Source organism: Ranitomeya imitator, chromosome 1, assembly GCF_032444005.1.
Source record: "Ranitomeya imitator isolate aRanImi1 chromosome 1, aRanImi1.pri, whole genome shotgun sequence".
Lineage (NCBI taxonomy): Eukaryota > Metazoa > Chordata > Amphibia > Anura > Dendrobatidae > Ranitomeya > Ranitomeya imitator.
Window position 1 is genome coordinate 1,208,311,744 of NC_091282.1, and position 24,865 is coordinate 1,208,336,608.

The 24,865-nt window shown below is 43.2% G+C and overlaps 1 protein-coding gene across 2 annotated transcripts in view; it reads left to right on the forward strand.

The window, feature by feature from the left end:
* LOC138657272 (histamine H2 receptor-like) overlaps positions 1 to 16,855 on the forward strand; it is a 155,139-nt gene extending 138,284 nt beyond the window's left edge. For both annotated transcript variants that reach the window (XM_069744953.1, XM_069744954.1), the window contains exon 4: positions 12,119 to 16,855. In XM_069744953.1, the coding sequence (XP_069601054.1) occupies positions 12,119 to 12,824 (706 nt within the window). In that variant the 3' untranslated portion in view covers positions 12,825 to 16,855. The remainder of the gene's footprint in view (positions 1 to 12,118) is intronic.
* Positions 16,856 to 24,865: the final 8,010 nt, after the last annotated feature.

A 24,865-nucleotide genomic window follows, 5' to 3' on the forward strand; every position in this document is an offset into this window, starting at 1 on the left:
AAAAATAAAAAAAAATTCCCAAATTGCTGTTTTTTTGCTCTCCGCTAATTCAAATGCAAAAAATGGAATAAAAGCAATCCCAACGTCATGTGAAACCCAAAATGGTATCAATAAAAAATGTCAGCTCACCACGCGAAAAACCTCAATGTTATCATTGGAAAAATGAAAAAAAAAGGTTGGCTTCAAAAAAATGGCAACATAAACTTAAAAAAAAAATTATTTTTTATAAATTTGAGACTTTTTTTAGCCACTGATATAACATTAAATAATACAAGTTTGAGATATTTCCCGTATATTTATAGTCACCCGGAGAATCCCGTTTACTACGATGAACATCGAAAAATGAAACCTAAAAAATATTAACAGAATTGATTTTTATTTTTTTATTATTTCACCTAACTTGGATTTTTTTCTCCCTTTTGTTTGAGACAATATATGATAAATATATATATTGGGACAACATATGGTAAAGCGAACAATGCCATTGAAAACTACGTTTACATATGTTTACGTCAGTGGGAAAATAAGAAAAAATGATGGCTCTTAGAAGGCGAGGAAGAAAAAGTGAAAAATTCTCCCTGTCGATCAGTCCTATTGTTTGTGTGCGCTGGTGATTTTGTAACCGAACATTTATCTGCCTTATCATGAAAAGACTCAGGAAAATATCTTACAATGTTAGCCGCCCATTCACGCCGCCGTCACCTGTGCTCTATTATTACAAGGATTAGGATTAATATTAGAATGGGATCCACTTACGTCGAGTGTTCGCGCCGCACATATAGTATTACCGCGTTGTTCTGAGTGACGGCTCAATTGTTCCTCACCTCTTCGAGAGCTCCTATATTTCAATGGGGAGAGGACTTAACAGATGTTATCAACCATACAGAAGACGTATAATGGATTGACGCGGACAATATCAGGCCGGGAAGCATCGGTAATTTCCACCCCAAACACATCTGCTCCCTCAACCTAAATTGCAATCACCTATATATGTCTCTCAGACATTAGTTCTGCTGTGATTGTGAAGGAACAACTTAAGAAAGATTCTCCATTTTGTGCTTTTGACTCCATTTTCTTGTTGCTTAAAGATAAATTCTGTTATTTAATTAGGTAAAAGGTTATAGCTGCCATGAAGTAACTTTATCTTGTTGTTCACAAGTCTGTTATTCAACTAGGCTATTGTTTATGTTGTGTTACAAGGCCAGAGTGTTCTCTTGAACCAGATAATGGACTCGGGGGTGTATCGCTATACAGGACTTTGAGGCACCTGTTGGTATGCTTTTTCTATGCCAAGAAGACACGACCATATCTGTAGTTTCCGGGTTTTCTGTATCTTCATGGGTTAAGTTTTTTCTGCATTCTTATAGGTTAAGAACTGTGAGCGTGTTCTTATGTTAATTGGCTGAAGTTTAACTTCTAAGATTATGAAAAGTGCGACACAATAAACGGGGGCTCCAAGATCTGCTCGATGCCCCCAAACAGAGACACACGTCTCCGTCTGGTCATTTTCAGTTGCTGCAACGCCCTGTAGACTAATTTGGAAATCACTGAGTTAACCGTGAAGGATCACTTTAGATCCTCCCTCAACATGATAAGAATGAATAATTTAAAGAGGTTTTTTTTCCAATAACAAAAGTTCATTTTAATCAATAGATCCTGGAATAATAACAATTTCCACTATTGGATGTGTTTAAATAAAATGTTCCTGTGCTGAGATAATCGAATCAATGTGCCCCTTCTGTGTACTGTGTAATGGCAGTGTCTGACCGTACAGTAACATGGTCTGATCGTACCACAGCTCCTGGGCAGGGGAAAAAGCAAAAGAGTATACAGATATTACAGCAGGGGAAGAGATTATTGTTTTTGGAGGTAAAACGTTTCCTTTCTTGTTTTTAAACAATGTTTTACTTCAAATAAAGAATTGTTTGTTATCCCCTGCTGTAATATCTGTATACTCTTTTGCTTCCTCCCCTGCCCAGGAGATGTGGTACGATCAGACCATGTTCCTGTACGGTCAGACACGGCCATTACACAGTACACAGCAGGGGCACATTTATAAGATTATCTCAGCAGAGGAACATTTTATTTAAACACATCCAATTGTGGAAGTTTTTATGATTCCAAGATCTATTAATTATTAATTAACTTTTGTTTTGTGAAAAAAAAACCTTTAAATAGTAATACTGTGGTTACACGGAATCTATCTGCTGTGTAATCTGAGAACAGCATAACATAGAGACAGACACTGATTGTAGTGATGTGTGACTTACTGGGCTGCGTTTTGTTGTTTCAGTAAAATTAGTGTTTTATCAGCAGGAGATAATCACTGCAGGACTAGGTGTCTAGTGCCTCCTGGTCCAACCACACCCCCAATGCTGATTGGGAGATTACTGGTAATGCACACAGAAAGTAGATGTGCATCTGAAAAACTGTGATTCTATCACAACTACTGCAACCAAAATACTAAGTGATATATCGCTGGAATTAGGTCTGTTCCCACATCATGCTGCTGTCGGATTACATAGCAAAACAACTGCTGACAGATCCCCTTTAAATCTGATCAATAACATATTAGGCCCCGCTGATCTCGGTGATCAATATAAAGTCAGTCTTTTCGCGGACGACCTCCTCTTGGCCCTAACCAACCCCTATTCTACCCTTCCCAACTTATTTTCCCTTTTCCATACGTTCGAAACTGTATCTGGCCTTAAAATTAACATAGAAAAATCTGAGGCACTATTTGTTAATACCTTCAAGGAAGACCAAGACAATCTGGTAGCAAGAAAGATCACTTTCTAACCTATCTTGGAATTAACCTAACATCTCACAAATCATCCCTATATAAATGGAACTACCCCCTGTTAATTAGAAAATTTCAGGCTGACATAGCCAGATGGTCCTCTCTGAATCTGTCCTGGCTGGGTCGATTACACACCATCAAGATGATATCCCTCCCGCGATTTTTATATCTTTTTCGTTCCCTCCCTATTGCAATACCGTCAAAAAGCCTTCGAGAGATTCAAATGCTCATCTCAAAGTTTATATGGAAAAGTAAGAGGCCAAGGATCAAACAAAATACTATGTTTTTGCATAGAAAGATAGGCGGGGTATCCCTACCCAACCTCGCGGCATATTTTAAATCTGCCCAAATAGCCCAATTAGCTAGTGTCAATTCCGGTAAAAGGTGCCCTAGATGGGTACATTTGGAATCCCATTATTCTCTCCCTAGCCTCCTGTGGTCCACCGGCAAAATTCCGCAAAATATTTCTGACACCGCCACCTTTCCCTGCCCACTCCCTGATCCTATGGAGGAAGGAGAGGTTCAAGTATGGTCTACAATCTGAATCCTCTCCACTCACCTCCTTACTCTGTAACCCTATGTTCTTACCAGGCCTAGAGCCCTCTCTTTTTTCTTTGTGGATTTTGAGAGGTATCACCACATTGAAACACCTCTGCTCCCCATTCAATATTCTACTCACTAGACAAGAATTCATTCAGAAACATGAGCCACCATTTAGGGAAGCTCTACGTATAAATCAAGTCCTTCATTTTCCTAAATGAATTATACCTCATGGGACCCCATTTCTTGCAACTGGGATTGAACAGAGATGCCTGCACGACCCCATGGGGAGGGGATTGATCTCCTTGGTATACTCTGCTTTTAATACACCACGCATGAAAGAGAAATTAAAATTTGTTACAATGGGAGGAGGATCTGGGCCTTGCCATACCCATAGAGAAATGGTATATGTGCTGTGATACACTAACAAAGGGTAGCCATCAGGCCTCCTTAGCAGAAACGTCGATCAAAGTTCTCCACAGAGCGTACTACGTCCCAGTGAGACTCCATGCCATCCACCCACACATACCCAACAATTGCTTCAGAGGTTGTAATGCCTTGGGTGACATGTTACACATATGGTGGAGTTGTCCTGTCGTTGAGACTTTGTGGCGCGAGGTCAAGTCAATCGTAGAACAGATCTATGGTAAAACAGTCTCCATGGACCCCACAGTATTTCTGTTGGGGGCAAAACATCCTGGATTCTCTAAGAGTCTACATAAACTAGTAACCATTATCTGTATGGCCGCTAAAATTCACATCGCTGCCAGATGGAAAACCACGTCACTTTCCATTTTGCTAGTTAAGGACAGAATAAACACGATTCTATTATACGAACGTATCCAAGCAACCAGGAACGATGAGTGGAGCACTTTTTTCTGGACTTGGAACCCTTGGCTTGACCTCGATTCGAATGCTCTTCTGACTCAAGCTCTTACGATTTCCCCATAATGTGGAATATGTGTGGGTCTGGGGTCCGTCTGGCAAATATTGCCTTGGTTGAATAAATTTCCCTATGATTTGTAAACAATGCCGTGTGCATCTGGTACCCCCCAGACTTTTGCTCGACTTCATTTGGTAATGGCTAACCAGACTACCGGGTCTCTTGGGCGCTAACCTACATGAACAGTATCCCCTGTTATGCTATAGTTATTGCCAGTTTGATGACTGAATTTATGCTCCCCTTCCTGATGTAATTACCCTTTGTATGTACTGTCTAAAGGTACCTTCACACTGAGCAACTTTAGAACGATAACGATAGCGATCTGTGACGTTGCAACATCCTGGATAGCGATCTCGTTGTGTTTGACACGCAACAGCGATCAGGATCCTGCTGTGACATCGCTGGTCGGAGCTAGAAGTCCAGAACTTTATTTCGATGTGTTCACTTGTAACCAGGGTAAACATCTGGTTACTGAGCGCAGGGCCGCACTTAGTAACCCGATATTTACCCTGGTTACCATTGTAAATGTAAAAAAAAAAAAAAAAACATACTCACATTCCGGTGTCTGTCACGTCCCCCGGTATCAGCTTCCCTACACTGTGTCAGCGCCGGCCGGCCGTAAAGCAGAGCACAGCGGTGACGTCACCGCTCTGCTTTACGGCCGGCGCTTACACAGTGCAGGGAAGCTGATACCGGGGGACGTGACAGACACCGGAATGTGAGTATGTAGTGTTTTTTTTTTTTACATTTACAATGGTAACCAGGGTAAATATCGGGTTACTAAGTGCGGCCCTGCGCTTAGAAACCCGATGTTTACCCTGGTTACCGGGGACTTCGGCATCGTTGGTCGCTGGAGAGCTGTCTGTGTGACAGCTCTCCAGCGACCACACAACGACTAAACAGCGACGCTGCAGTGATCGGCATCGTTGTCTATATCGCTGCAGCGTCGCTTAATGTGACGGTACCTTAAGTGTCTTTGTATGTTTTGTTTGCCCCCTTTAAAGACAATTAGCACAAAGCAATCATTATACTTTTTATTGATGCACCTTTTTCTTCTGTACAGAAGATCGTTTATTCTTTGTTGTATTTAAACTTTAACCCCTTCCCGACCTTTGACGCCACGTAGGCGTCATGAAAGTCGGTGCCATTCCGACCCATGACGCCTATGCGGCGTCATGGAAAGATCGCGTCCCTGCAGATCGGGTGAAAGGGTTAACTCCCATTTCACCCGATCTGCAGGGACAGGGGGAGTGGTAGTTTAGCCCAGGGGGGGTGGCTTCACCCCCTCGTGGCTACGATCGCTCTGATTGGCTGTTGAAAGTGAAACTGCCAATCAGAGCGATTTGTAATATTTCACCCATTATAACGGGTGAAATATTACAATCCAGCCATGGCCGATGCTGAAATATCATCGGCCATGGCTGGAAATACTAGTGTGCCCCCACCCCACCCCTCCGATCGCCCCCCCAGCCCTCCGATCTGGCCGGTACACTGCTCCGGCTCCCCTCCGTCCAGTGCTCCGCTCCCCCCCGTGCTCTTGTCCGCTCCCCCCGTGCTCCAATCACTCCCCCGTGCTCCAATCACCCCCCCTGCACTCTGATCCACCCCCCCCCGGTGCTCCGTTCCACCCCCCCGTGCTCCATTCCAGCCCCCCCGTGCTCCGTTCCACGCCCCCCGTGCTCCGTTCCACCCCTCCCGCACTCCGATTCCCTCCCCCGTGCTCCGATCCCCCCCCGTGGTCCCCCCCCACCCCATCATACTTACCGATCCAGCCGGGGTCCCGTCCGTCTTCTCCCTGGGCGCCGCCATCTTCCAAAATGGCGGGCGCATGCGCAGTGCGCCCGCCGAATCTGCCGGCCGGCAGATTCGTTCCAAAGTGCATTTTGATCACTGAGATATAACCTATCTCAGTGATCAAAATAAAAAAAATAATAAATGACCCCCCCCCTTTGTCACCCCCATAGGTAGGGACAATAAAAAATAAAGAAATTTTTTTTTTCCACTAATGTTAGAATAGGGTTAGGGTTAGGGTTAGGGGTAGGGTTAGGGTTAGGGCTAGGGTTAGGGTTAGGGTTAGGGCTAGGGGTAGGGGTAGGGTTAGGGTTAGGGCTAGGGGTAGGGGTAGGGTTAGGGCTAGGGTTAGGGTTTCGGTATGTGCACACGTATTCTGGTCCTCTGCGGATTTTTCCGCTGCGGATTTGATAAATCCGCAGTGCTAAACCGCTGCGGATTTATGGCGGATTTACCGCGGTTTTTCTGCGCATTTCACTGCGGTTTTACAACTGCGATTTTCTATTTGAGCAGTTGTAAAACCGCTGCGGAATCCGCACAAAGAAGTGACATGCTGCGGAATGTAAACCGCTGCGTTTCCGTGCAGTTTTTCCGCAGCATGGGCACAGCGATTTTTGTTTCCCGTAGGTTTACATTGAACTGTAAACTCATGGGAAACTGTTGCGGATCCGCAGCGTTTTCCGCAGCGTGTGCACATACCTTTAGAATTAGGCTATGTGCACACGGTGCGGATTTGGCTGCGGATTCGCAGCAGTGTTCCATCAGGTTTACAGTACCATGTAAACATATGGAAACCAAATCCGCTGTGCCCATGGTGCAGAAAATACCACGCGGAAACGCTGCGTTGTATTTTCCGCAGCATGTCAATTCTTTGTGCGGATTCCGCAGCGTTTTACACCTGTTCCTCAATAGGAATCCGCAGGTGAAATCCGCACAAAAAACACTGGAAATCCGCGGAAAATCCGCAGGTAAAACGCAGTGCCTTTTACCCGCGGATTTTTCAAAAATGGTGCGAAAATATCTCACACGAATCCGCAACGTGGGCACATAGCCTTAGGGTTAGGGTTGGAATTAGGGTTGTGGTTATGGTTAGGGGTGTGTTGGGGTTAGGGTTGTGGTTAGGGGTGTGTTGCGGTTAGGGTTGTGTTTAGGGTTATGGCTACAGTTGGGATTAGGGTTAGGGGTGTGTTGGGGTTAGTGTTGGAGTTAGAATTGAGGGGTTACCACTGTTTAGGCACATCAGGGGTCTCCAAACGCAACATGGCGCCACCATTGATTCCAGCCAATCTCGTATTCAAAAAGTCAAATGGTGCTCCCTCACTTCCGAGCCCTGACGTGTGCCCAAACAGTGGTTTACCCCCACATATGGGGTACCAGCATACTCAGGACAAACTGCGCAACAATTACTGGGGTCCAATTTCTCCTGTTACCCTTGTGAATAAAAAAAAATGCTTGCTAAAACATCATTTTTGAGGAAAGAAAAATGATTTTTTATTTTCACGGCTCTGCGTTGTAAACGTCTGTGAAGCACTTGGGGGTTCAAAGTGCTCACCACATATCTAGATAAGTTCCTTGGGGGGTCTAATTTCTAAAATGGGGTCACTTGTGGGGGTTTCTACTGTTTAGGCACACCAGGGGCTCTGCAAACGCAACGTGACACCCGCAGACCATTCCATCAAAGTCTGCATTTCAAAAGTCACTACTTCCCTTCTGAGCCCCGACGTGTGCCCAAACAGTGGTTTACCCCCACTCATGGGGTATCAGCGTACTCAGGAGAAACTGGACAACAACTTTTGGGGTCCAATTTCTCCTGTAACCCTTGGGAAAATAAAAAATTCTGGGCTAAATAATTATTTTTGAGGAAAGAAAACGTATTTATTATTTTCACGGCTCTGCATTATAAACTTCTATGAAGCACTTGGGGGTTCAAAGTGCTCACCACACATCTAGATAAGTTCCTTTCGGGGTCTAGTTTCCAAAATGGGGTCACTTGTGGGGGGTTTCTACTGTTTAGGCACATCAGGGGCTCTGCAAACGCAACGTGACGCCCGCAGAGCATTTCATCAAAGTCTGCATTTCAAAACGTCACTACTTCAATTCCAAGCCCCGGCATGTGCCCAAACAGTAGTTTACCCCCACATATGGGGTATCACCATACTCAGGAGAAACTGGACAACAAATATTGGGGTCAAATTTCTCCTGTTACCCTTGGGAAAATTAAAAAATTCTGGGCTAAATAATTATTTTTGAGGAAAGAAAACGTATTTATTATTTTCACGGCTCTGCATTATAAACTTCTATGAAGCGCTTGGGGGTTCAAAGTGCTCACCACACATCTAGATAAGTTCCTTTCGGGGTCTAGTTTCCAAAATGCGGTCACTTGTGGGGGGTTTCTACTGGTAAGCCACATCAGGGGCTCTGCAAACGCAACGTGACGCCCACAGAGCATTCCATCAAAGTCTGCATTTCAAAACGTCACTACTTCACTTCCGAGCCTCGGCATGTGCCCAAACAGTGGTTTACCCCCACATATGGGGTATCAGCGTACTCAGGAGAAACTGGACAACAACTTTTGGGGTCCAGTTTCTTCTGTAACCCTTGGGAAAATAAAAAATTCTGGGCTAAATAATTATTTTTGAGGAAAGAAAACGTATTTATTATTTTCACGGCTCTGCATTATAAACTTCTATGAAGCACTTGGGGGTTCAAAGTGCTCACCACACATCTAGATAAGTTCCTTTGGGGGTCTAGTTTCCAAAATGGGGTTACTTGTGGGGGGTTTCTACTGTTAAGCCACATCAGGGGCTCTGCAAACGCAACGTGACGCCCACAGAGCATTCCATCAAAGTCTGCATTTCAAAACGTCACTACTTCACTTCCGAGCCCCGGCATGTGCCCAAACAGTGATTTACCCCCACATATGGGGTATCAGCGTACTCAGGAGAAACTGGACAACAACTTTTGGGGTCAAATTTCTCCTGTTACCCTTGGGAAAATAAAAAATTGCAGGCTAAAAGATCATTTTTGAGAAAATAATTTTTTTTTTTTTTTCATGGCTCTGCGTTATAAACTTCTGTGAAGCACTTGGGGGTTCAAAGTCCTCACCACACATCTAGATTAGTTCCTTTGGGGGTCTAGTTTCCAAAATGGTGTCATTTCTGGGGGATCTCCAATGTTTAGGCACACAGGGGCTCTCCAAACGTGACATGGTGTCCGCTAATGATTGGAGCTAATTTTCCATTTAAAAAGCCAAATGGCGTGCCATCCCTTCCGAGCCCTGCCGTGCGCCCAAACAGTGGTTTACCCCCACATATTGGGTATCTGCGTACTCAGGACAAACAGGACAACAATATTTGGGGTCCAATTTCTCCTATTATCCTTGGCAAAATAGGAAATTCCAGGCTAAAAAATCATTTTTGAGGAAAGAAAAATTATTTTTTATTTTCATGGCTCTGCGTTATAAACTTCTGTGAAGCACCTGGGGGTTTAAAGTGCTCAATATGCATCTAGATAAGTTCCTTGGGGGGTCTAGTTTCCAAAATGGGGTCACTTGTGGGGGAGCTCCAATGTTTAGGCACACAGGGGCTCTCCAAACGCGACATGGTGTCCGCTAACAATTGGAGCTAATTTTCCATTCAAAAAGTCAAATGGCGCGCCTTCCCTTCCGAGCCCTGCCGAGTGCCCAAACAGTGGTTTACCCCCACATATGAGGTATCGACGTACTCGGGAGAAATTGCCCAACAAATTTTATGATCCATTTTACCCTACTGCCCATGTGAAAATGAAAAAATTGAGGTGAAAATAATTTTTTTGTGAAAAAAAAGTACTTTTTCATTTTTACAGATCAATTTGTGACGCACCTGAGGGTTTAAAGTGCTCACTAGGCATCTAAATAAGTTCCTTGGGGGGTCTAGTTTCCAAAATGGGGTCACTTGTGGGGGAGCGCCAATGTTTAGGCACACAGGAGCTCTCCAAACGCGACATGGTGTCCGCTAACGATGGAAATAATTTTTCATTCAAAAAGTCAAATGGCGCTCCTTCCCTTCCGAGCCTTACCATGTGCCCAAACAGTGGTTTACCCCCACATGTGAGGTATTGGTGTACTCAGGAGAAATTGCCCAACACATTTTAGGATCCATTTTATCCTGTTGCCCATGTGAAAATGAAAAAATTGAGGCTAAAAGAATTTTTTTGTGAAAAAAAAGTACTTTTTCATTTTTACGGATTAATTTGTGAAGCACCTGGGGGTTCAAAGTGCTCACTATGCATCTAGATAAGTTCCTTGGGGCGTCTAGTTTCCAAAATGGGGTCACTTGTGGGGGAGCTCCAATTTTTAGGCACACGGGGGCTCTCCAAACGTGACATGGTGTCCGCTAAAGAGTGGAGCCAATTTTTGATTCAAAAAGTCAAATGGCGCTCCTTCCCTTCCAAGCCCTGCCGTGCGCCCAAACAGTGGTTTACCCCCACATATGAGGTATCAGCGTACTCAGGACAAATTGGACAACAACTTTCGTGGTTCAGTTTCTCCTTTTACCATTGGGAAAATAAAAAAATTGTTGCTAAAAGATAATTTTTGTGACTAAAAAGTTAAATGTTCATTTTTTCCTTCCATGTTGCTTCTGCTGCTGTGAAGCACCTGAAGGGTTAATAAACTTCTTGAATGTGGTTTTGAGTACCTTGAGGGGTGCAGTTTTTAGAATGGTGTCACTTTTGGGTATTTTCAGCCATATAGACCCCTCAAACTGACTTCAAATGTGAGGTGGTCCCTAAAAAAAATGGTTTTGTAAATTTCGTTGTAAAAATGACAAATCGCTGGTCAAATTTTAACCCTTATAACTTCCTAACAAAAAAAAAATTTTGTTTCCAAAATTGTGCTGATGTAAAGTAAACATGTGGGAAATGTTATTTATTAACTATTTTGTGTCACATATCTCTCTGATTTAACAGAATAAAAATTCAAAATGTGAAAATTGCGAAATTTTCAAAATTTTCGCCAAATTTCCGTTTTTATCACAAATAAATGCAGAATTTATTGACCTAAATTTACCACTAACATGAAGCCCAATATGTCACGAAAAAACAATCTCAGAACCGCTAGGATCCGTTGAAGCGTTCCTGAGTTATTACCTCATAAAGGGACACTGGTCAGAATTGCAAAAAACGGCAAGGTCTTTAAGGTCAAAATAGGCTGGGTCATGAAGGGGTTAAATAAACATATTGAAACTAAACCTGATCAATGCAGAGAGACTACATGTGATAAGTTTATTTTCAGGAAAAGCTTCTATTGAAAAGGATTTGTCCAAAAAGGGCAAGCCCATTAAGGTTTCTTTAGATTTACAATATTGTCCATGTTTCTTTTGAAAGCCCTACACAAGTTGAGGTTTTCTTTGTGATGACCAATGCCACATTTAAAGGGGAATATCCTACCCCACAACATTTTTTTGCAAACCGCAAAAGAGGGAAAAAAATAAGGAGGTGGGGAAGTTCAGCTCACCAGTCTGGCAGGGTGGAAGGTCCTGGACCAAGCGGCAATGATATTAAATGTAAAAAATAGATAACATTTCAGAATCTCATGAAAAAGTTTGATAATTGTACATAAATGACCAAAATAGTGATATTCACCATATCCATCTCCTACCACACTCATTCGAACACTTACTTGACCCCATGCAAATCTATGTTCTTCCAGCTCTTGAAATGTCATGTCAGCACATATGAATGGCAGCAGCCATGACGTCATTGATCACTAGTACATCTGTTGTCACATAGTGCCATATTAATCCCTCTAAATAGATAGGTAATAGCTTCTAGACCACCAAGACCTCAATGGATCGTGAGATAAAAGAACTTCTGTTGCCCTCTTGAATGGAGCAATAGTGGGCATGCTCGAAAACCACGCCATTCCTTCAACTTAGAAGGATCTTTTGAGCATTGAAGATTAATTTGAGTAAGATGATAGATAACAAATTCTAACAACAGAAAAACATTTTTCTTATGTATGTACAAAAAATTATTTTTGATATGTTTTATCTTTTTTTTTGTAGATGTATCATTATGACAGTGACAATATGGGTCTACTCCTCATTAATCTCCTTCCTACCGGTCATGCAAGGCTGGAATGAAATACCAGGCATAGACTTTGACAATGGGAAGGAGTGCGTTTTCGTGACCAACTGGACTTTTGCGATTGTTGCATCTTCTCTGGCTTTCTACATCCCGTTTATGATCATGTGCAGTATGTACTTCTTCATCTACAGAGCCTCTCGCTTAAAGGCCACCCGGATTGTCTCCCAGACTCTAGACCTCCACTATCATCCAAACAGCAAGCGCCAAAATAACTTACAACTGGAACATAAAGCCACCAGGACCATGAGTATCATCATCTCAGTCTTCGTCATGTGCTGGCTTCCTTACTTTGTCTTGAACGTTTGGATAGCAGCAAAGGGTACAAGTTCTACCAGCGCGGTGCTGGTCAACACGTTCAAGTACATTACGTGGTTAGGATATTGTAATTCAACTATTAATCCCATGCTATACGCTTTTCTGAACCGAGACTTCCAGAGAGCTCTCAAAAAGCTCCTCATCTGTAGACGATGGAGATCGCAGGTGGACATCGGAGAGGACATGGTCTCCATTGTCACCTTCTCCAAGACCGCCCAAGATCCAGAATACAACATAAAGTTACCAATGTCAACTTGTGTGTTAAAAAGCAAGCAAGCAATGAAATGTCCTAATACAGTGCACTACTAATCTGGATGTTACCTTTCTAGACCACAAAGCCGATCTTCTTCTGATGTTCCCATGATTCTGACAGAGGGTAGACCTTGCGGAATTCATATTTTACGGCTTCACCAATTTGGAAAACTATGTATGATGTCAGTTGGATTCAAATTAAAGAACTGAGTTTGAATGAGTGTATAAAAAATAATGATTGCAAAAAAATTAAAAAAAAGAAAATACAGAGAACGGAGAAGCGAGACTTTGGAGCTGCAACATTAATCTTAAATTATTCTTCCACTAAGGCATTTGGAATGTTTAATCACCCATAAAAATAAAATTGAAAAAAAAATTCAAAATTTTAAATCAAATTTTATTTTATTTTTTTCAAAGATTTTTCAGACTTTTACAGTTTACGTTATCTGATCACAACTTGTTGCGAAAGACAATAGGTTTTTTTTCTACAATTTTTAATGGAACTTTTTACTACGGTTTGTATCTCCACAGCTCGTTAATGAAGGGAATGTGGTACGGATGTTCATTTAGATGCCTGTATGCTAAATTTACTATCTGATGTATATCCTTATATCTGTCGCAAAGGCATTCTTTATATTCATTGCAAACCGGCCATGTGAAGCACGGGTATTACTCCTGACATTCATCAATGAGAAAACGTAAACCTCCCGGCTATTAGAAACCTTTTCCACACGGGCAGATTTATAATTTTTCAATAAATTACTGGTATAACGATCAGACAGATTGGAGCCCAGAGGGAAAGGCAGCAAATGAGGCTTCTAAAGGACCTGAATTACATAAAGCAGGGGTGTCAAACTGCATTCCTCGAGGGCATCAAACCATGCGTGTTTTCAAGATTTCCTTAGCATTGCACAAGGTGCTGGAATCATTCTCTGCAGGTGATTAAATGATCACCTGTGCAATGTAAGGAAATCCTGAAAACATGACCGGTCTGCAGCCCTCGAGGAATGCAGTTTGACACCCCTGACATAAAGTAAATAGCACCAAAGAAGTGTCTTCCTCCTAAGGAGAATTCCATATTTAAAGACGACCTGTCACTTGCCAGAAATATGTAAAAAATATTATCTGGTGTAAATGCCGCTGTTCTTTTGAATCCGGCTTTGATTTTCTTCTGTTCCTGCGCCTCTCCATTCCAGAGATATGAAGACACAAAAAGAGCGCAGCGAGGTCAAAAATACTCTGTTATAAAGAAGTCACAGTAAATGAGCAAGTGCTAGTCAAAAAATGAAAAAATACAGGGTATTTAGTTAATACGTTTTTTTGCAAAAAAAATGTATATTAAGCTGCTCCACCAATCGTCAAGGTATACCCATAATAGAGCAGTCCTATCTAATGTATATAATCCCTGTCTGATGTATTTAAAAACCTGATCATCTGTATAGTACCTGTATAAGCAGGGTTCAGAGAGAAAATATCCATGTGGACAGGACATGCAGGATGGAACAGCTTTAGTGCAAATGGCCCACAGAGGAGTGGTGGACTCCCCAGTCTTGTAGAAACAAGAGAACAATTATAGAACCAAAAACACATGGGCTACTTGCACAGTGAACAAGTCTGTAGAAACCTGTTCACACCACCAAGAAACTTGAAGACACAAAAAGAGCACAGCGAGGTCAAAAATACTCTATTGTAAAGAAGTCACAGTAAATGAGCAAGTGCTAGTCAAAAAATGAAAAAATACAGGGTATTTAGTTAATACGTTTTTTTGCAAAAAAAAATGTATATTAAGCTGCTCCACCAATCGCCAAGGTATACCCATAATAGAGCAGTCCTATCTAATGTATATATTCCCTATCTGATGTATTTAAAAACCTGATCATCTGTATAATACCTGTTTAAGCAGGGTTCAGAGAGAAAATATCCATGTGGACATGCAGGATGGAACAGCTTTAGTGCAAATGGCCCACAGAGGAGTGGTGGACTCCCCAGTCAAAAAAACGTATTAACTAAATACCCTGTATTTTTTCATTTTTTTGACTAGCACTTGCTCATTTACTGTGACTTCTTTACAACAGAGTATTTTTGACCTCGCTGTGCTCTTTTTGTGTCTTCAAGTTTCTTGGTGGTGTGAACAGGTTTCTACAGACTTGTTCACTGTGCAAGTATCCCATGTGTTTTTGGTTCCAGAGATATGGCCACTTCTTCCCTGCAGGTAAATCTAGTCTCGTTAGCCAAGAGGGCGTTTCCACCACTCATCTCTATTGGTGTCTTCTTGCAGACTACGCCCAGTTGGCTAGCAAGAGTAGTTATATACTCAGGGAAGAGAGGGCTATATCACTGGATTGGAGAGGAGCAGGAACAAAAGAAAAACAATGCCGGATTCAGGAGAACAGCGGAATATAGACATATTAAATATTTTTGGCAAGTGCCAAGTCCTTTTTAAAGCTCACTATTTCACTACTTGGACAACCCCTTCTCAATCCCCATGTCTAGCCCTCGTATAATAAAAAAACTACTAGCCACCATCCGTGCCGGCGCCGTTCCAGTGGTATCGGTCCTCGCATTCCCGGGGCTCACGTGAAGTTGTTGTGACACATGAGCCCTGCACCCAATCAGCTCTGGCACCACTGTCCTCACTTTCAGTATAAGTAATTAACAGGAAGTGAGCAGCCAGCCGAAACTCTCACTTCCTGTTGATACGTCCGAAGGAGAGGACAGTGATGCCAGCCTTGGGAACGTGAGTGCCTACACTATTGGAAGAACTCCGGCACTGGAGGTTAATAAAACATGGGGAATGAGAAGGGCTCGTCCAAGTAGTGGACAACCTCTTTAATTGCCAAAAAAATAAGTTGGTTATTGAAATTGTATCCAGAGCTGCATTCAAAATTCATCTACCATTGAAGTTGGAAGCAATAGGACACAAACAGACCCTTAAGACCTTTCAATGTACAGTGTCAGAGAAGGGGGCAACGTCAGTACCCAGAATACCAAGGCAGATGTCTGGACCCACAGGGCTTGGTACGATCTTGGAAATGACACTCAAGGAGTTAGAGTGATTCTCTCATCTCGGATATTTATGTTCTATTCACAGAGATATGCCATGAATATCTGATAGGTGCACTCTATTTCTATGCAGCCACACTCCGGTCCTGATTGCCGGCGACAGTGTCGGGACTTGACACGCGAGTTTCTCGCGTTGAACTCACAAGTGTAACCCTGCCCTTGCTAAGAGTTTTGGGTGGTTCCCGGGTGGTGTTGGTGGACTGCCCTTAAACATCCCCATTACCGCCAAAAGAAATATTGTTAAGTATATTGGATGACTGCTAAGAAATGCGATGCCTTGAAACGAACACTTAATCAGCAGAATTCTGATTGCAGCTCTGGATATTGCGAGTATACGCTACACAGATATCGAACCAGTAGTCAACTTTTTGTAGATTTGAAGCTTGAAAAACAGATGAAAAATTAGATTACTATGTGTCTAAATGGGCTTTCCAGCCTGTTTAAAGAATTCAAAGTGGGACAGAATAACAAAATAAGCTTTATGCACCCCAGGAATCGGCTCCTGGCTCCAACAAACCGCAAGTGATGAATTCACGACCGCCAGTCACCCAATTGTTGATACGACTAACTGGCTGCAAGGTCGGGAGACTGGTGGTCGGGATGTCATCACTTTTTTTTTTATAGCCGAGAAGAAACCCCTTTAATGCTCTAATAGCATTTGTTCAGAGGAAGAAGTGAAAAACTAGGAGTATTGCAAACTGCGATTTCTCAGCTCCACCAAATAGAAAACATGACTTCATTACCAATCACTGTGACGAGTCAAGGAGGGGGAAGTGGAGAAAACAAAGCAGGTGCCGCGCACAGGCTGAAGGGTCGGCGATGGCACAGAATTGAACAGCTGGGCTCGTTCTCACGTACACATCCAGATGGAGTTGTCTTCCTTGTACATAGCGGCCTATTGAGATATTTTTGCTCCTTCTCTGATGTCTCTGAGCATTTTTAACAGTTACTTGCTGGGGAAGCCTGGCCCTGTATACAATTACTGCTGTATCCTATAATAAAACACTTTGGGTTTGATGTAGAAAGCTGGCGTCTTATTTCTTAGTCCTGGGCTGCCAAGTATCGTATGCAACAGAAAATGTAAAATGATCTACCATCAATAGTGTTTAAATAAAAAAGTCCATGTTCTCTATCAGGCAGAGCCATTTACACAGGAGTGGGGAGGAGAGAGCAGGGACTATGCTTTTTTTTAAGAAGTCTTGGTGACTCTGTGACTAAATAAAGCCTCTAGAAGTATCTGCAGCAACTTTCTCAGATGTATGTGCCCTTGCAATAATATCCTGGACCCTTCCTGTAATAGTATCCCCCCATGCTGTAAAAATTGCTCCCATCCTGGACCCTTCCCTGTAATAATGCCCCCCATCCTGTACAAATGTTTTTGTCCTAGGCCTCATCCTGTAATGTCCCCCATTCTGGAGGCTTCCTATAATAATGTCCCCCCATCCTGGACCCGTTCTCTTACTATGTCCTCCATCCTGTAAAAATGTTTCCAGTCCTGAGTCCCATCATGTAATAATGGCCCCTGTCCTGTAATAATGTCCCCCATCATTGACCCTTCCTGTAATAATATTCCCCATGCAGTAAAAATGTTTCCCCATCTTGACCTCCATCCTATAATAATGGTCCCCGATCCTGTAAAAATGTTTCCCATCTTGACCTCCATCCTATAATAATGGTCCCCGATCCTGTAAAAATGTTTCCCATCTTGGCCTCCATCCTGTAACAATGACCGCTCGTCTTGGCCCTTTCCTGTAATAATGTCCCCAACCTGTAGTAATGTTTTCCCTCCCGGCGCTCTCCGGAAACACATTTAATCACAACAAAATAAAGATTATTCATACTTGTCTAGGCTCCTGTGGTGAACAGTGCGATCTTCCTCCATAGCTGGTGCTGTGATGCCATGCGCCACCCACAATGAGCACGCTGACGTCAGCTGCCAGCCTCTGACAGGCCGACGGTCACTATAGCTTTTGTGGCGCAGGGAGCTGGTGGATATCTGCTCCACTATTAATTATTTATGTACAAAAAAAAAAAAACAAACAAGCTGGTGTCAGTGGGTCCTCTGACCCCACGGGCCAGGTCATGGTCACACCCTCTGCGACCACGAACGTTACGCTCCTGGTAGTGTGACAATGGCAGAATCTATCATTGCAATTAAAGAAAAGTGAATCGATTCATTAGTCGGATTCGGTTACGAATTTCCTGAAAGTGTCAGATTTTGGCAAAATCTAAAATTTTCAGCACTTGATTTGTACGAATCCAGCAAAAGTAAAAACCAGCAAGGTTCTATATTTCAATAAAAAAATTGAAAAAAGAAAAATGAATATATAAAAAGCATTACACTGTGTGCAGAATTATTAGGCAAGCTGTACTTTGATCACATGATACTTTTTATACATGTTGTCCTACTCCAAGCTGTTCAGGCCTGAGAGCCAACTACCAATTATGTAAATCAGGTGATGTGCATCTCTATAATGAGGAGGGGTGTTGTCTAATGATATCAAAACCCTATATAAGGTGTGCTTAATTATTAGGCAACTTCCTTTCCTTTGGCAAAATGGGTCAGAAGAGATTTGATGGCTCTGAAAAGTCCAAAATTGTGAGATGTCTTGCAGAGGGAGGCAGCAGTCTTGAAATTGCCAAACGTTTGAAGCGTGATCACCAAGCGTTTCATGGCAAATAGCCAACAGGGTCGGAAGAAGCATGTTGGGCAAAAAAGGCGCAAAATAACTGCCCATGAATTGAGGAAAATCAAGCGTGAAGCTGCCACGATGCCATTTGCCACCAGTTTTGCCATATTTCAGAGCTGCAACCCTACTGGAGTAACAAAAAGCACAAGGTGTGCGATACTCAGGGACATGGCCAAGGTAAGGAAGGCTGAAAAACGACCACCTTTGAACAAGAAACATAAGATAAAACGTCAAGACTGGGCAAAGAAATATCTTAAGACTGACTTTTCAAAGGTTTTATGGACTGATGAAATGAGATTGACTCTTGATGGGAAAGATGGATGGGCCAGAGGCTGGATCAGTAAAGGGCACAGAGCTCCACTCCGACTCAGACGCCAGCAAGGTGGAGGTGGGGTACTGGTATGGGCTGGTATCATCAAAGATGGACTTATGGGACCTTTTCGGGTTGAGGATGGAGTGAAGCTGAACTCCCAGACCGACTGCCAGTTTCTGGAAGACTTCTTCAAGAAGAAGTCGGTATCGTTCAAGAAAAACATGATTTTCATGCAGAACAATGCTCCGTCACAGCCTCCAACTACTCCACAGCGTGGCTGGCCAGTAAAGGTCTCAAAGAAGAAAAAATGACATGGCCCCCTTGTTCACCTGATCTGAACTCCATAGAGAACCTGTGGTCCCTCATAAAATGTGAGATCTACAGTGAGGGAAAACAGTCCACCTCTCGGGAACAGTGTCTGGGTGGCTGTGGTGGCTGCTGCACGCAATGTTGGTCGTAAACAGATCAAGCAGCTGACAATCTATGGATGGAGGCAGTTGAGTGTCATCTAAAAGAAAGGTGGCTATATTGGTCACTAATTTTTGGGGGTTTTGTTTTTGCATGTCAGAAATGTTTATTTCTAAATTTTGTGCAGTGATATTGGTTTACCTGGTGAAAATAAACAAGTGAGATGGGAATATATTTGGGATTTATTAAGTTGCCTAATAATTCTGCACAGTAATAGTTACCTGCACAAACAGATATCCTCCTAAGATAGCCAAATCTAAAAAAAAAAAACCACTCCAACTTCCAAACATATTAAGCTTTGATATTTATGAGTCTTTTGGGTTGATTGAGAAGATAGATGATTATTTTTATTATTGATCAACAACTAAAATACAACTTGCCTAATAATTCTGCACACAGTGTATACTCACTTTTTAAAGCGTTTTAAAATTATTGAAGCAGCGTTCAAGATTGTGCTTCCAAGTGAGTGAAGTTATCGAACTGATCTCTTTCATCTGGCGGGACCTGACTATAAAGAGGGAGTATTGGTGCCTGACAACTCTTACAAGTCAGTCACAGTAGATCGGTATTAATTAGTGTTGATCAAGCACTCAAATGCTCGGTACTCAAATCGAGCACGTCAGTCGCTCGGACCGCAAATAGAGCACGTCAGTCGCTCAGACCTGAGTTCGAGTGCATCGGCCACTCGTAACTCGAATCGAGCATGTCGGTCACTTGGACCTTAAATCGAGAACTTCGGACCTCGAATCGAACAAGTCGGTCGCTCGGACCTCAAACTGAGAACGTCTGACCTTGGCTCGAGCACATCAGACCTCAAATCGAGAATGTTGGACGCTCGGACCTCGAATCGAACACGTCGGTCGCTCGGACCTCAAATCGAGAATGTTGGACGCTCGGACCTCGAATTGAGAACTTCGGACCTTGAATCGAACACGTCGGTCGCTCGGACCACAAATCAAGCACGTCGGACCTCGAATCGAGCACTTCGGTCGCACGGACCAGAAATCGAGAACGTCGGACCTCGAATCAAGCACGTTGGATGCAACGTTGGACATTAGCAGTGAGCATAATGGAAGCGAACGGCAAACGTGAGCATTTTTCCGGATGACGGAAAAATGCTCTCAGATTATTCACTTACGGGGATACGAGCACCACGAGATACTTGGCTAGAGTATCGATTAGTGCCGAGCACAATCACCCAGCACTAATTAGTATTAATCCTAGTTTAGCTTCTTCTTCCCTCACTGTGACCTCTCTACACAGCATGCAGTGGTCTGTTCTTCCAGCCACCCAGGGTCGGTTGCAGAGGACAAGTGGACAACACTCCACCAAGGTTGTCTAAGCATATCCCAGCACGTTATTTTGAGGTAAACTCCAGAAAAAAACAAAAAACAAAGAAGGCTACCCATAGTTGGCCAATGAAAACAAAATCTAAAATAAAGTAAATGCATAGAGAAGCTTCTCTTATCCAAGACTAGTTTCCAAGTACATTAATATGCCGTCTCTTTATTTCTCCCCATTATTGCCGCAAGGCTTTATTATGCACATTGTATTGGGTTATATATTCACTGATTAAAATGGAAAAAAATATATATATATATATTATTGGGCAGGCGCCGGATTACAGAGCGCACAGCTTTACTCCCACTTGCCACACAATTTTCCACTGTTGATCCACATAATTATATGCTTTTTTGCTATTTTCTGCCAATTCCTGTGTCTTCCGCTTCCAGCGGAGCACTTAATAAGACTGATGTATGGGGCCAAGCCTCTGCCGCAGAGGTGGTGGGTGTACTCAGTGGCAAGTGTGACTCCACCACACAATGGAAAACCTAGAGTTAGACGCACTTGTAAGTCTCAAGATAAATTAGAACAAATGATCATTTGTATAAAATAATAAACCCGAGTGTCTTGTATCAAGTTATCAGTGATATGACAGTACAATTACCCAATTATTTTCATCTATTAATTTTACACTATATGTTCCCATTAGCAGCCATATTGTGAACTTTGTAGCTCTTTCTCCCCTCTCCCAGCAGGAAGTCACAGCTCTATGACATCACATGTCTAAAAGAGCTTTACTTTTGAGGATAGCTGCAGTAGTAACTATCGTTAGACATCCATATTTCCACTCTGGTTAAGTTTTTTGGGTTTTTTGGGAAAGCCAACTCCCAGTAGACCTTGCTACCTTAAATACCCCTCTAAAAACAACATATCCATGTAGACAGTTTTTCCTAAATGGACAACCCCTTTAAGAATGACCGGTCATTTGCTGAAAACATACGGTACTATTTTCCTGGTGTAAATGCCGTTATTCTCCTGAATCCGGCAAGGTTTTTCTTTCGTTCCTGCTCCTTTCTGTTCCAGAGATACGGCCCTCTGTTTTCAGTATAGAAATAAAGTCTTGTTAGACAAGTGGGTGTGGTCCTCAAGACACACCCAGAAATAAAAGATAATGTTCACACCCACTTGGAAAAACAAGACTAGATTTATATACAGGAAAGAGAGGGCCATATCTCTGGAACGGAGAGGCGCAGGAAAAAAAGAAAATCATTGGCGGATTCAGGAGAACAGCGGCATTTACACCAGGTAAAAAAATTACATATCTATGGAAAGTGACAGGTCGTCCTTAAAGTGGTTTATAACTTAGGACAAATGCTGACCATATGAACATTTTGTCATGGAGCAGTGTAAGCCGACAAGGCATGATTGGTCCCATTGAATAGCATCCGCACCACTGCTTGTAGACCATTTACCCCAGTGTCCACATGACAACTATTCCTGCCCCAGTGTCCACATGACAACTATTCCTGCCTGGGCTCTGGCAATTTATCTGTAAGTAGATGGTCTGGATTCAGATCATCATTCTACATCAGTCTCATTAGAAATGCCAGTCTTTGACAGAGAGAGACTGGGGAAGACTTATAGAAAGTGAGAGAACAAGTAGGAAGAGTTGTCATAGGGACACACAAGTAGATACTGTAAGTTGCAGACTTTTTGCCTTTGGCCTCCATCATGTAAATATCCAGCGCAGATGTACTGTAGGACACAATTCTTCCATCCAGAAACAGGGAGCCCTTATATAACAGATCTACGGCGTGTATTCACGGCCCACAATGACGCTCTTCACACTCCGATGTAATGGACAGGCGCCGTCTTCACACCTCAGGACTAATTACTAGCCGTCCACCTACACATTATGCTCCAGTGCTTACTTCTCCGTTATACATCTGTACGGGCTGAATTCATCCTTTATGTCCGACATCTCCGAGCCGGGGAAGTTCCCACTTGTAAGGGTCCGGATTATGCATCGTGACTATGAGGCTCATCATCCAGGGTGAGGCGGATAATGGGGCACAGAAGGTTTTCGGGCTGCCCTACAATCTTGGACTCTTGAACATAACAGATGAGCTACAGCATTTTCACGTGCCCTTGTATTTCTGCCTTTTACCTCTGTGTTTTGCAGAGAATTACTTGAAAACAAAACGATCATCCTTCTACCATAGTGCTCTGGGTGTCAAATACATGAACCTTTTTCTACTTCTGCTTCTGTCCAGTCATTTTCTCCAAAAAAAGGGGTGTAGACAGCAATCATCAGAAAAGTGGCAGGAAGTGCAGCTGAAGTCTTTGCCAGCACGTGACTGGTGCATGTACAACCAAAGGATGAATAACATTTATTAGACAGCAGGAATTTTTATATTAACCCCTAATGTATAAAATCCAACTCCACTGCCCTCCCCAATGTATAAATATCCAGTGCCGAGCCTGCCTTCACTAACATGTGACAGAGCGGCCGATGGTGCAGAGCTCGCTGATACCAGCGCGGTCCTGTAATAGGAGCCACCGGGGTAACAAGTCCGTCCATGACATTTCTTCCTCCTAAATGAGTGATATTGTTGAGAAGCAGAAGGAACCGCAACAACTCAGCCACGAAGTGGAGATCATGTAACCTTACAGAGTGGAGTCACCGAGTTCTGTGGGCAGAACAGTCACCACCGCTCTGCTGACTCCGTAATTGCAGAGTTCAGGCCTCCTCTGGTAATGACATCAGCATAAATACTGCGTCCCCGCCGGGAGCTTCATGGCCAAGCAGCTGCATGCAGCCTTACATCACTAAGCACAACGCCGAGCGTCTGATGGAGTGGTGTAGAGCTGCCACCACTGGACTCTGAAGGAATTGTGTTCTATACAGTGACGGATCGCACTTCTCTACAGTATCTGATGAGTCGCGGCTTGGCAAATCCCAAGAGGGCGTCACCCCATGACCGCTTTGTGCCAGCTCTACCGATGGTTGTGGAGGGTAATACTATGGGGATTGTTTCAGGGCTCGGCCTCTTAGTTCCAGTGAAAGGAAATCTTAATACTTTAGCACAAGACATCGTGGACAATTGTAGCCTCCAGCTTTGTGGGAACAGTATGGTGGAGACCCTTTTCTGTTCCCCATGACTGTGACCAGGGCACAAGGTCCATACAGACATGGAAGGAGGAGAACACGAGAGGCCGCACAGAGCCCGGACCTTGGCCTTATCCAACACCTATAAAAAGGAGATTGTGACCCCGGCCTCCCCCCCATAAGCAGGGTCTGACCTCACAAATGCTCAAAAATTCCCACAGACGCCTTCAAAATCTTGTTGAAATCCTTCCCAGACAAGGAGCCATTATAGCTGCAGAGGGCAGACTCCATGTTAATGTCTATGGATGTGAGGTCAAAAAAGCCCCCTGTAGGGTAATGTAGAGGGGAAACACACACACACACACACACTATATAGATCAAGGATCGGTCCCTTAGGTGAATCTGTATTTTCACGTTTGGGGTAATGCATATGGAGAATTAGAAAATCCCAAAAACTTAAGAGTTTTTCTTCCACGCAATCTACAACGCATTAACTCCATTCTCTGGCAGACAAGCCGGCACAGCCACACCCCACCCCCTGCAACCAGGAAAGAAATCCAGGACCTTTTTTTTTTTTTCTTTTTATTAAAATCACTTAAGACTTGAAAAAAGTCACATAATGTAATGCACTTAGTGTGGTGGATCAGTACGAAGTGCTCTGTACAGCACCAACCCAACGGATTGACTGTGCTTCATAAATAAAACGTATGTACATAAGACAAAGCACAACTTTACCCCTTCAATGATTCACAAGCCTGGAATTGCAAAAAGTATAGCATGTAAGACATCAAGAGAGGAAACCATCAGTGATGAGCGGATAAGGTGTTATCTGAGCATGCTCGGGTTCTAACCAAGTCTCTTCAGCTGCTCGAATACCATGTTCGAGCCCCTGTGGCTGCATGTCTCATGGCTGTTCAACAGCCGCAACACTTGCTGGAATCGCCTATCAGGCTGTCGAACAGCCGCGGGGACTCGTACCAAGTATTCGAGCACACCGAAGACCCGAGCATGCTCAGATAACATCCGATACCAGCACGCTCATCAGTTGAAACCATCAGAAACTAATAAAACAAATATCAACAGTTCACAAATGTATGAGAAACAATGGTGAAGCCGCGTCCTAGTGCAATCGGGACTTCATCTGTGCAGGTCAAAAAAAAAAAAAAAAAAA